At 42.7% G+C, this 13,326-nt stretch overlaps 1 protein-coding gene across 1 annotated transcript in view; it reads right to left on the minus strand.

Moving 5' to 3' along the window:
* LOC143940858 (uncharacterized) overlaps positions 1-13,326 on the minus strand; it is a 45,449-nt gene that overhangs the window by 14,770 nt on the left and 17,353 nt on the right. The window contains exon 3 of the mRNA XM_077462649.1: positions 2,296-2,383. Within this exon, the coding sequence (XP_077318775.1) occupies positions 2,296-2,383 (88 nt within the window). The remainder of the gene's footprint in view (positions 1-2,295; positions 2,384-13,326) is intronic.

Here is a 13,326-nt window from a genome sequence, read left to right on the forward strand (position 1 = left end):
GATTTGCAGATTGTCCCTCAGTCCCTACACTGATAAAAGACTGCTGCAGAATAGGGCAGCAGTCAGCAGCAGTGCACCACAACCCTATATATTGTATATCTATGCCAGTCCTTACAAGGACCTTTGTGGACCTAGTAGCTAGTGATTTGCAGACTTTCCCTCAATCCCTACACTGATAAAAGACTGCTGCAGAATTGGGCAGCAGTCAAGTATAATATTCTTTCTATATTCGGAAGAAAGTATATTATACATGTACAACCCTATATACTGTACACCTATACCAGTCCTTAAAAGGACCTTTGTGAACCTAAAAGTAATAGCTAGTGATTCAACTGACTGTCCCTGCTCCACAAAGCGTCCTGTCCCTACACTGACAAAAGACAGGCTGCTGCAATCACCAGCACAGCAGGCTATAATGCACACAGGTTCCCCACAATTGGACAATAGAAGATTGGAAAAATGTTGCCTGGTCTGACGAGTCTCGATTTCAGCTGTGACATTCAGATGGCCGGGTCAGAATTTGGCATAAACAACATGAAAGCATGGATCCATCCTGCCTTGCATCACCGGCTTAGACTGGTGATGGTCTAATGGTGTGGGGGAGATTTTCTTGGCACACTTTGGGCCCATTAGTTCCAATTGAGCATCAATTAAACATCACAACCTACCTGAGTATTGTTGCTGACCATGTCCATCCCTTTATGACTACAGTGTCCCCATCTTCTGATGGCTCCTTCCATCAGGATAATGTCACAGAGATCAGATTCATCTCACCACTGGTTTCTTGAACATAACAATGAGGTCACTGCACTCCAATAGCCTCCACAGTCACAACATCTCATCCAATGGAGCGCCTTTGGGATGTGGTGGAATGGGAGATTGACATGATGGATGTGCAGCCGACAAATCTGCAGCAACTGTGTGATGCTATCATGTCAATATGGGCCAAAATCTCTGAGGATGTTTCCAACACCTTGTCCTGACGGCAAAAGGGGGTCCAACCCGGTGTACCTAATAAAGTGGCCAGTGAGTGTAATGTCCATATATTAAAGTCGGTGCTCAAAATCCTTCAATATGTGATTTTTCAAACATAAACAAACTTAGTGCTCCAGTATGGATGATGCCAGTAGCGCTGTGGCATCACGTGCCCCCTTTAGGTGCAATTCACCAAACATTTTTGACCCTGTTAAATGGTATGGGTCATAATGTGCTAAAATTAGCTGTAGGATGCCACCACTCTGTACCACCAGTTAAGCCGACACCTCTTCTTACTAGCCTCCTCCTCTCCTTAAACTCTCATGGGGGAATAGAAAAACCGCAAAGCCAAAATCATTGTGCATCCAGAGTATTTCAAAGTACAGCAAACCACATTAAAAAAAGCATTTATTCCACTCACATGCTGGGGTACCTACCTAGCACCCAGTGTATCTGGGGAAACAACTCGAGGGTGGCAGCGCTGCCGCCGTCTCGAACCTGGAAGCGGTGTGTGCTCCACCAGTAGGAAATGAAGTCCCTGGAAGTGATATTGACATCCTCTAGGCCTTTCTCTACGCATTTCACCCTCAGAAGGGTGTCATCAGGAAGCTCACTGAACGCCATTTTTTTTCTGCTCCATTTATACCCTTTATATCATTGGTCTTCAAAGTATGGCCCTCCAGTTGTTCAGGAACTTCAATTCCCATCATGCCTAGTCATGTCTGTGAATGTCAGAGTTTTACAATGTGTAAATGTGTAGTTTCGCAAAAGCTGGCGGGCCGTAGTTTGACGATCCCTGCTTTATATCTTTTTGGAGTAGGGATGAGCTGATTGCAGGTAGCCTACACTATATAAACTATAAACTATATTTATTAGGTGAAACTATAAACTATATTATATTAGGTGAATGGAAACGCAGGGCTGTACGGACTCACCTGCAGGAATGGGTACACAGACCCGGATGCACACTGTCTATGCTCAGGACATACACCTGTCCCTGTGTATCTGAATAACGCTTTATGCTGTGGGCGTGCGGTAGAAAGCCACCTTGCATTGAATACTGTATTTGTTTGCTGTCTTGCTGAGTAAAAATGCAGGAGTGTTCCTGGGTGTCCCTGTTTTATGCATGCTTTACCGCCGCCACTACCAGTTGAGCCTGTCCCGCTCACAATGTACAGTATACTTATATACATTATCACATATACAATATCACAGTTTTGGCATTTTTGTAGCAATTTTTCACAAATTGAAATTATTTTTTAATAAATCATTCTATTCTCTTTTCTGTTCTGTGTCCTGCGGGTTCAGATAACTGCTCACCGTCAGAGGATAGATGGGACCACTGTTGCTCTGCGATGAGTTTGGTCCAGTGACCAGGCCAGACTGAGTTATGTGGGGAAGGGTTTTGCTGAAAGGAAAAAACAGATAAGTTACTCAATGTGAGTGTTTTACAACATCGCGTATCAGGGAACACACCTAATTACATACATACTGTGGTTACATAAAATACGATTAGTCATAACGGAATAAGCAAATGGAAATAGCAATAAAACAGGCAAGACAAACAAACCATCAGATCCGGCAATTGCACCTTAGAAAACACTCCTTTCAGCTCTTAGTCATTAAAATGGGCCCAGCATCACATATATTTTTAATGTTATGTGCAAGCATGCTGAGAAATGTTAAAGAGTAACATTTATAACTTGGAGCAAACAGGGAAGGGATTATTACGGTGCCACAAACAAATCGACAAGTACTTTTATAAAGAAAACTTTTATTCATACAAAATATACAAAATGTGATTTAAAAAGGGAGCCGTCAGTATAAAGTAGTCACATATCAATAATGAAGCAAATTTTGATGACCAGCTGATAAGATGGTAAGTAGCAGGCCAACTTCTGCCCTACTAGTTTCGCCAACACATTGACTTCATCAGGGGAGTAGAATAAAGTGATGATCAAAAATTGCTTTAGCACTACTTACCATCTTATCAACTGGTCATCAAAATTTGCTTCATTATTGATATGTGACTACTTTGTACTGACGGCTCCCTTTTTAAATCACATTTTGTATATTTTCTAGGAATAGAAGTTTTCTTTATAAAAGTACTTGTCGATTTATTTGTGGCACCGTGATAATCCCTTCCCTGTTTGCTCCAAATTGTATTTAATTACCAGGATGAGGTGCCTTTTCTATTAAGGACATACCAGACACACCCTTTCCAGTAACATTTATAACTACTCAATGATAAGAGTGCTTCCCTGACAATGACTTACTATCCAGAAGGACAGCACCATGTTTGTTCAGTCATTATCCTGGAATGAGATATTGGCTCATGTAAATCCTGACGCCTGTGTAGCTCTTAGTTATGTTTACAAATGTCTGACACACTTTGTGACTTGCTTCAAAATGACTGTTGCAGTCTTATCACCAGTGCCGCGTGCACACGATTGGACTATCTGGCGGACTTAGTCTAAGAACTTAGGACTTAGTCCTTAGTCTTTGCAGCTGAGGTCGGCTGGACTTTCAAGCGAACGGACTTGGCCACACACGATCACTCCATAAGTCCGGCGGATTCGAGCGTGATGACGTAGAATAAGGAAGTTCATAGCCAATAGCTAGCGTTGGACTAGCACGCAAACGGATTGTCCACTAAAAGCCGAGTCCGGCGGACAATTTTGAAGCAAGTCTTCTTTCTAAGTTCACCGGACTTTTGGGAAGAAAAAGTCCGCTGGAGCCCACACACGATCGAATAGTCCGATTGTGTGTACGCGGCATAAGGCGGGGAGACTGAGGAAATGCTTCCTCTTGCTTGCAGGACAGGATATCATGTACTGCTTAAAGTGTTACTAAACGCAGGAGCCTGCATTCACTATATCTGGTCTCCCACAGTACACAGAACATGGAAATGCAATCGTTTTAGTAAATATAGGGGTTTATTTATGAAAGGCAAAACCACTTTGCACTACAAGTGCAAAGTGCACTTGAAATTGCACTGAAAGTGCACTTGGAAGTGCAGTCACTGTAGATCTGAGGGGGACATGCAAGGAAAATAAAAAACAGCATTATAGCTTGCACATGATTGGATGATAAAATTAGCAGAGCTTCCCTTCATTTCAGATCTACCCCTCAGATTTACAGCGACTGCACTTCCAAGTGCACTTTCAGTGCAATTTCAAGTGCACTTTGCACTTGTAGTGCAAAGTGGATTTGCCTTTTGTAAATAACCCCCATAAACTGCTAAATACCTTTTCTCATCAGCAGTATATAGCAGTCTTGTGACTTCTATCAGTGTCTGGTTAAAGCTTGTAGGAGGAGTTTTCATTCTCCCATGACTGTCCTATGAGGATGCATGACCCCTGATCCTCTGAAGGGGCCATTGGGTGGTGGGCAGTGGGGAAAGAAAACCACTGAGGGACATGAAAGTTTGTAGGCTGAGGGATAGGGGAAGACCCAGGCGGTAGGCACCCAGAGGCAAGACACAAACACTGTGGTTGAGAAGGCGTAAGCTATTGTTAGCCATTCCAGATACAACAACAGAGTCTCTTCAGCAGTAAAAGCTGAGCAGAAACACTCGACAGTAGACGGAACTCGCAGCAGGAGAGCGATACACCAAGGCTGGCAACACCTGGTACGGGGGCAGTGGGTAGCCTGATCATCAGGCTACCCACCGCCCCTGTGACAGGTGTAACCAGCCTTGGTGTATCGCTCTTCAGCAAAAACAAAGAGAGGGGCGCCTCTGGATGTAGATGTATCCAAAACTATTTATTTCCATAGAATAAATACAGGCAACTCACATTTACACAGTAGATTGTAAGCATGTCAGTAAACATCCATCAAAGAGTACCATCAGATGGTGTGGCCGGCCGTGGTGACGTCACTGGTATGCAACGCGTTTCATTAGCGTGCAAGCTGCAGTGACGAGCTCATGAAATGCGTTGCATACCAGTGACGTCATCTCCCCTCGTCTGTCTAGCACAGTGTTCCAAGCCTTGCTTTGAGTTCTCCTTTCCACCGCAGCTGGCCACACCATCTAACGGTGTTGATAATACTCGGCAAGGCGTCCAGTGAGCAGGAGGAGCCCTGACGATACTGATGGTACTCTTTGATGGATGTTTACCGACATGCTTACGATCTACTGTGTAAATGTGAGTTGCCTGTATTTATTCTGTGGAAATAAATTGTTTTTGGCACATCTACACCCAGAGGTGCCCCCACTTTGTGATTTTGCTGTAAAATCTCGGACTCTGGTTTCATTTCCTATTGGAGGCAGCCCTGCTTATGGAAGTCCCTTCCCCTCAGAATTTGGACTCTAGTTCTGCTATTACTATGGACTTTATTCTTACATATTATTTTTGAATTGAATGTTTTATTACTATATATATTATTTATATGCCTGAAGGGGTTTTCTTTATATATTCTCCAGAACGTTGCGCCTTATACTTGTATAGTGTACCGCTCTCCTACTGTGAGTACCAAGCCCTGATGCAATAAGCACGGTATCGGAAATGTTTCCCAAGAAGTTTGCGACTGTCCCTATGCTGTCCCTTCTCTACTGGAAATTTTCCTATGCTAGGTTCACTCTTTCTGTCAAACGGGTTCCTGTCCCTAACCTCACCACACACAGAAAGTGTCCAACTGGAGAGCAGCCCACCTGATGGGCATGCGTACGGTTGCCACCTCATCCTTTTAAAACAAAAACATGTTAATTACAAAGGTTCTGTGGCTGATTAAGCTCACTTTGGTGTCTTATCCATATTAAATCCATATTAAATTATACTCAGAACCTGTGTTATTCATATGTGTTCGGTTTTAAAGGGGTGAGGTGGCAACCCTAGGTGTGCGGAACTCTTAAGAGGAATAAATATTCTTCTTTCTCTCCACTCTCCTTGCAAGGCAGATGTAACAGCACCACCCATGTTGGGGGGACAACCTACATCTGCCTACAAGGTGTTGACCTAGGGAAGCAGGGTGTGAGGGGGGTGGGTGAAGTAGTGTTTGTAGGGGGTAAAGGGGTATGGGGTATTGGGTCTGCTAGTCCCACCAGAAGGCTCCTATCCTCTTGAACTGGAACCAATAGAACCACATCTTGTTAAGCATGTCTGATCTTTTTTTTCTTCTTTTTTTTGGGAGGGAGGGGTCAGGTCGATAGCTTCTTTTTTTCAACAGGATGATTAATAAATGTTACAGTAGAGAGTAGATCTAAATGCAGGCAGTGTTTTCATCAAAGCACATTGGATGTAGCATGCTTCAGCTTGCACCAATCATATGCCGTTATCGACTAGTAGAGTTCCATCCTTGAGTGTTCTGTTGGTTTGCTATTCTGAGTACCTGTGCAACTTGTGTTAGTGCTCTGCTTTGCAAAAACACATGCACTTTAATGTCAAGTAATGGCCAATTTCTTTACACGAAGCACAGATTAAAGACTTCACTAACAAGTCCTAATTATAAAATAAAACACATGGTAACAAAATTCATGGCCTCAGGCTCCAACTGACTGCTAATTACAGCAGCAAACAAAAAATAAAAGCAAGCCTAAATTCAGAACAGAAATCTATTGCTATTATAGCTAAAGCCAACTAAAGTCACCCTCCAATTCACGGATCTTGAAGATTGGATGCCTATATGTTATATGATCTCACTGTTACAGCTTACGAGGGTCTAACAAAAATAAAGCTGGCCATACATGGATCAAAATTCCGCCGGTTCAGCAGGGAGCAGTCGAATTTCGATCCATGTATTGGCCAGAATCTAGCAATTGACTTCTATACAATCAGCCTGTTAGGCTTTTCCCGATCGATCAGTGCCACTGGCTCTAGCCATCAGCACTGATCAGAGTATTCTTATAGCGGGAAGTCTACCTGCTGTCAGAATACATCAAGTGAGAAGGAATCCCCCATCCACGAGTGTGTGGATGGGGGAATCAAGTCACTTATTTTTCGTTCAGCCCGCTGGTTAAGCGAAAAAAAAAAATGAAGCATGTAAGGGCTGGATTCACACCTATGCAGTTTTAGTGCTTTTTGCATTTTGCAGATTTGCACTTCAGTCCATTTAACATGGTTTCCTATGGAACACGTTCTGTAGTGCAAATCTGCAATATGCAAAAAGCATTAAAAATGCATAAATGTGAATCCAGCCTAAGTCTGTTCTCTAAGTAGCAACAGATTAGACAGGTTCTCCTGCTGCGTAGTGGAAATATTATATTGTTTCATATTGGGGATTGCAGTGAGCAGGATTGTCTGTGACCAGATGAAGACTGACAAGCTACTGGCTTGTGCATTATTAGTGCTAATATTGATATCCACAACCCCTGCAGCATTTTCTTGTCCCACCATACTACTAGGAGGCACAGCCCACATTATTGACATGCTCCTGATGATGTCAACTCTGATGAAATGCATCAGTGGAGTCCACATTCGTGATGTCACCATGCCCACTGTATCCACAAGGCGGTTGGTTCGATTCCCGGGACTACTTTATGCTGCATATATGCATATTTTTAACTACTATATTGTGAGTAATTGGTAGTTTTAGTTTTATTAAATTCAATATACAGTTTCGCACTATGGGAAAATTCTGATTTATTTCCATGTATGCTATGCTGGGTGGACCACCTATTACCACCTGAGAGAGTCTTCATTGGAAGGAAGGAAAGGAGCTGAGGATCTTTATCTCAAGGGATGTCTTCACACACCGTGCTTAAGGCTCTTATAATTTAGAGACCATTCTCTTTGGTAAGCAGCCACTCTTCATTATACGGTGAAGGTGCACCTGGGTGATTCACTGTTTTCGATTATTATCCATGTTCACATGAGAGACAGAAATTGATTATCTTACCGTTTTGAAGGGATTATGAACTTTTTATATTTGATCATCATTATTTATGGGACCTTTTTACTTTTGAGGATTTTTTTTGCTTTTTACACATATTGCATTTATCCTCATTCTATGTTTCACTGTCTATTTATAGCGTGCAAAATTTTGCACTGTATTTGTTATCTACAATCACATCCGATTGTTGTTGCCAGCTGCTTCTTTTTAAATCTAACAGCGCAATAACATTTCACATTTTTCTTTACATGAGAGTGACAACTCTGCTCTGAATTTAAGAGCACTGCAGCTTGGTGGGACTTTACTGGTGGAATAGGAAAATTGTGTGCATATATTATTTTTTATTTGGGGGGGGTTATAGTTCTCAGGTTTCTCCTAAATGCCCTTTCATTAAGAATGTACAGTGCCTTGAAAAAGTATTCGTACCCATTGAAAATTTTGCACATTTTGTCATGTTACAACCAAAAACGCAAATGTATTTTATTGGGATTTTATGTGATAGACCAACACAAAGTGGCACATACAGTAATTGTGAAGTGGAAGGAAAATGATAAATGGTTTTTAATTTTTTTTACAAATATGTGAAAAGTGTGGGGTGCATTTGTATGGCGCCCCCCTGAGTCAATACTTTGTAGAACCCCCTTTCACTGCAATTACAGCTGCAAGTCTTTTTGGGGATGTCTCTACCATCTTTGCACATCTAGAGAGTGAATATTTTGCCCATTGTTCTTTGCAAAATAGCTTAAGCTCTGTCAGAATGGATGGAGAGTTTCTGTGCACAGCAATTTACAAGTTTTGCCCGGATTCTCAATTGGATTTAGGTCTGGACTTTGACTGGGCCATTCTAAGGCCGCGTACACACGGGCGGACTGTTCGCCCAACTTTGTCCGCTGAACAGTGTTTGGGCGGACAGTCCGCTCGTGTGTGGGCTTTCAGTGGACAGTTTCAGCGGACAGTTGGATGGACAAGGTTTTTCGGAAATTCCGAAAAACTGTCCGCTGAAACCTTGTTTGAGCGAACAGTCCGCCCGTGTGTAGGCTTGTTCGTCAAACAAAGTTGCGCGCATGCTCAGAAAGGATTTTCACGCCGAAAGCTATAATGCAGTGTATAGGACGTCGTATTTTTCGTCCCGTCGTACGTGCCGTTCACGTCATCGCGCACGGTTTCAGCAAACTGTTCGTCCGTCGTGTGTGGCCATGTCCGTCCATGCTAAGTTTGAGCGGACTGTTTGCCGAAACTGTTGGACGGACAAAGTTGGGCGAACAGTCCGCGCGTGTGTACGCGGCCTAACACATGGATATGCTTTGATATAAACCATTCCATTGAAGCTCTGGTTGTATGTTTAGGGTCGTTGTCTTGCCGGAAGGTGAACCTCCGCCCCGATCTCAAGTGTTTTGCAGACTCTTACAGGTTTTCTTCTAAGGCCGCGTACACACGGGCGGACTGTCTGCCCAACTAAGTCCATCAGACAATCCGACAGACGGTCCGTCCTACTTTTGAATGCACGGACTTGACCACACACGATGAACAGACAGTCCGCTGAAAGCTTGCGCGATGACGTGTACAGCACGTACGATGGGACTAGAAATACGACGTCCAATACACTGCAATGCAACCTTCGGCCGTGTAAATCCTTTCTGAGCATGCGCCATACTTAGTCCGTCCAACTTGCCTACTCACGAACGGACTGTCCGCTGAAACCAAAGTTGGACGGACAATATTACGGAAATTCCGAAAGACTTAGTCCGCCAGACTGTCCGCTGAAAAAGTCCGCTGAAGCCCACACACGAGCGGACTGTCCGCTGAAACACGTTTCAGCGGACTAAGTTGGACGGACAGTCCTCTCGTGTGTACGCGGCCTAAGATTGCCCTTTATTTGGCTCCATCCAACTTCCCATCAACTCTGACCAGCTTCCCTGTTCCTGCTGAAGAAAAGCATCTGCACAACATGATGCTGTCACCACCATGTCATGGTGGGGATGGTGTATTCACAGGTGATGTGTAGTGTTAGTTTTCTGCCACACACAGCTTTTTTTTACTTTTAGGCCAAAAATTTTAATTTTAGTCTCATCTGACCAGAGCAATTCTTCCACATGTCTGCTTTGTGGCTTATCGCAAACTGCAAACGGGAGTTCTTATGGCTTTCTTTCAATAATGGCTCTCTTCTCCCCACTCTTCCATAAAGGCCAGATTTGTGGAGTACAGGATTAATAGTTGTCCTGTGGACAGATTCTCCAACCTGAGCTGTGGATCTCTGCAGCTCCTCCAGAGTTACCATGGGCCTCTTGTCTGCTTCTTTGATTAATGCTCTCCTTGCCCAGCTTGTCACTTTAGGTGGATGGCCATGTCTTAAAAGGTTTGCAGTTGTGCCATACTCTTTCCATTTTCGGATGATGGATTGAACAGAGCTCTGTGAGATGTTCAAAGCTTGGGATATTTTTTTATAACCTAACCCTGCTTTAAACTTCTCCAAAACATTATCCCTGACCTGTTTGGTGTGTTCCTTGGCCTTCATGATGTTGTTTGTTCACTAATGTTCTCTAACAAACCTCGGACGGCTTCACAGAACAGCTGTATTTATACTAAGATTAAATTACATACAAGTGGACTCTATTTACTAATTAGGTGACTTCTGAAGGCAATTGGTTCCACTAGATTTTAGATACGGGTATCAGAGTAAAGGGGGCTGAATACTTGCACGCCACACTTTTCACATATTTATTTGTAAAAAAATTTGGAAAACCATTTCTCATTTTCCGTCCACTTCACAATTATGTGTTACTTTGTGTTGGTCTATCACATAAAATCCTAATAAAATACATTTATGTTTTTTGTTGTAATATCACAAAATGTGGAAAATTTCAAGAGGTGTGAATACTTTTTCAAGTCACTGTATTCATGCAGCAATTTATTGAATTGTTCTTTTAAATATTTCAGTGCAAAGATATGCAAAGTGCAGGGTTTCATAAAAACGAAATACACTTAGAGCGGCCGTAGTGGAATCTGTAAATGGGGATACATTAGCTACACATTCCTTTTTCCCTTATTACACAAGTCTGAATGTCTACAGTCTCTGAATACAACGATGGAATTGAACAGCTGGACTACAGGCAGTACATAATGACATGGCAGAGGACCAATGGCTTTGCTGACCCTTGTGATTTCCTCTCCTTCCTACATTCGGGTCTTATGAGTAATCATTTTCCAACACTAACGAGGGTGCTTTTCCTTAAGCACTAAACAGCACTAGTATAAAACGAAACACTTCCTCGTTAGTGTGGAAAATTTTTGATTGCCACAAAGGTAATTATTATTGTCCTTATAAAAGCCATTTGTTGTATGTAATTAACTTATGATTAATAAACATAACTCATCTTTGTCTGAAAGTTTTGGCAACTTAACCGGAGATGATGAGGAACCCAGCCTCATAAATCTCAAAACCAATGTAATGACTTATAGTACTGGAGAAAGGCAAGGACCAGAATATATGTGAAAAAAAACCTTTTGTATCCTTTACAAATATCCTAGTCTGCGTCATATAAAAATCCCGACAGCGAATTAAGTATCGGGGGGCTTCTGATAAAACAGCTTTTATGATATGAATGGAACTTGTGGTGTCACCAGCGTTGTGTCTAGTTTCATATGACTGCTTCTTTTTAAAAGCTCAGTCTTCCTAAAATGAAATAATAGGCTGACCACTTCTACAGAAGCCATCTTAGCCCTTCCACCACAGGCTTATTTGTTTTAACTGGGAGAATAGACCCAACAGAAAAAGCCTTTAGCCTATTTATTGATCACCTTCGTAATGCATTCTGGGTTCAGAGTTGTTAATTTCCATTTGGTAGTAGTTGGGTGAGGAGGAGGTCTGGAACCCTCTGTCTCCAGTTCACTAGGGTTGAGTACAGAGTGGGCATTGGGGATGAACAGTAGATCAGGGACTCTCTGTCCCTAATCCTCTTTGGTTAAGTCTAGAGGGGACATTGGGTGTGAACACCAAATCTGGGACTCTCTGTCCCCAGTCCACTTGGCTTGAGTACAGGGGAGGCATTAGGAGAACTTTAGATCTGGGACTTTCTGTCCCCAGTCCATTTGAGTTGCATACACAGGGGGCATAAGGGGATGAAAAGTAGATCTGGGATTCTCTGTCCCCAATTCACTTGGGTTGAATACAAAAGAGGCATTATGGGGTGAATAGCAGACCTGGGACTCTCTGTCCCCAGTCCATTTGAGTTGAGTATTAGATGGGACATTAGAAGGTAAAGAGCATATTTGGGAGACACTGTCCCTAGTGCACTTGGGTCGAGTACAGAGGACACATTAGGGGATGAACAGAAGATCTGAGACTCTCCGTCCCCAATCCACTTGTGTTGAGTACAGAGGGGGCATTAGGGGGTTATCAGCAGATCTGGGACTCTCTGCCCCCAGTCCACTTGGGTTGAGTACAGAGGGGGCATTAGGGGGTTCTCAGCAGATCTGGTACTCTCTGCCCCCAGTCCACTTGGGCTGAGTACAGAGGGGGCATTAGGGGGTTATCAACAGATCTGAAACTCTCTGCTCCCACTCCACTTGGGTTGAGTACAGAGGGGGGGTTATCAGCAGATCTGGGATTCACTCTCCTTGATCCACTTGGGTTAAGTGCAGAGGAGGCACTATGGGTCTAAGTGAGTAAAACATTTACACAGCACCGTATCCTTTTTTTTCTTTTGCCAAGAACGTTTTTAATTTGCATTTGAGTGCACTAAAATTAATTTTAGTGTAATTTTACTTAAATTTAGATTTGGTAGACAGTTGCTCAAATATTGTGCAGCTTAAAAATTGCATCTGCCATCATTTCATTCTATAGGTCCCCAACTTTCAAAAAATATATAGTGGTGTTATGGTTTTAAAGCTTAAGGGCAGCCACAATAAAATATCCAAAAATGGAGGGACAAGCTTACAGTCAGTAGGAGGTGCATCTTGTGATAATTTCTCTTCTTGTTGATGAAATCTTCCTCCTACGATGCCCCTACCCTGTCACCATAATCTTCCGGTCTTCCAGTTCAGTGACGGGTTAACAGAACTGTGGGAGCTGTCACGGGTTCTCATCAAGAGAACCAGACCTTCCCCCACCCTTTCTTCCAGCTCACTTATTAGCTGTTACCTTGCTTAGGGCTCCATTCTGTATTAAAATATATGTGAACCCTAACAAAATAACATATTTGCTCCATTTTGGTCTGTTAAATATTTGAAAGCATTGTGTTATATCTGGTAAGTGGCAAAAAAAAAAAAAAACATCTTGATCCTGACAGAAATCCACCAGTCCTAACGTCCTATACACTCTGTCTTTTATCTGTAACATTATACCCAGCTATCTCTGTGAACTTTTGAACACCATTACCCTTGTTAAGAAGAGAAGGAGTTCTGTCGCACGTAGTACACACAATCAGATTTTCTGATAACAAATGCTGAATGTGAGCTTGTTTGCTGAAAGTCTGACCGTGTGTATGCTCCATCGAACATTTGTTGTCGGACTTTCCCATA

The sequence above is a fragment of the Lithobates pipiens genome, unplaced genomic scaffold (genome assembly GCF_037356315.1).
Source record: "Lithobates pipiens isolate NorthernLeopardFrog02 unplaced genomic scaffold, aLitPip1_a1.2 Scaffold_10, whole genome shotgun sequence".
NCBI classification, from domain to species: Eukaryota; Metazoa; Chordata; class Amphibia; order Anura; family Ranidae; genus Lithobates; species Lithobates pipiens.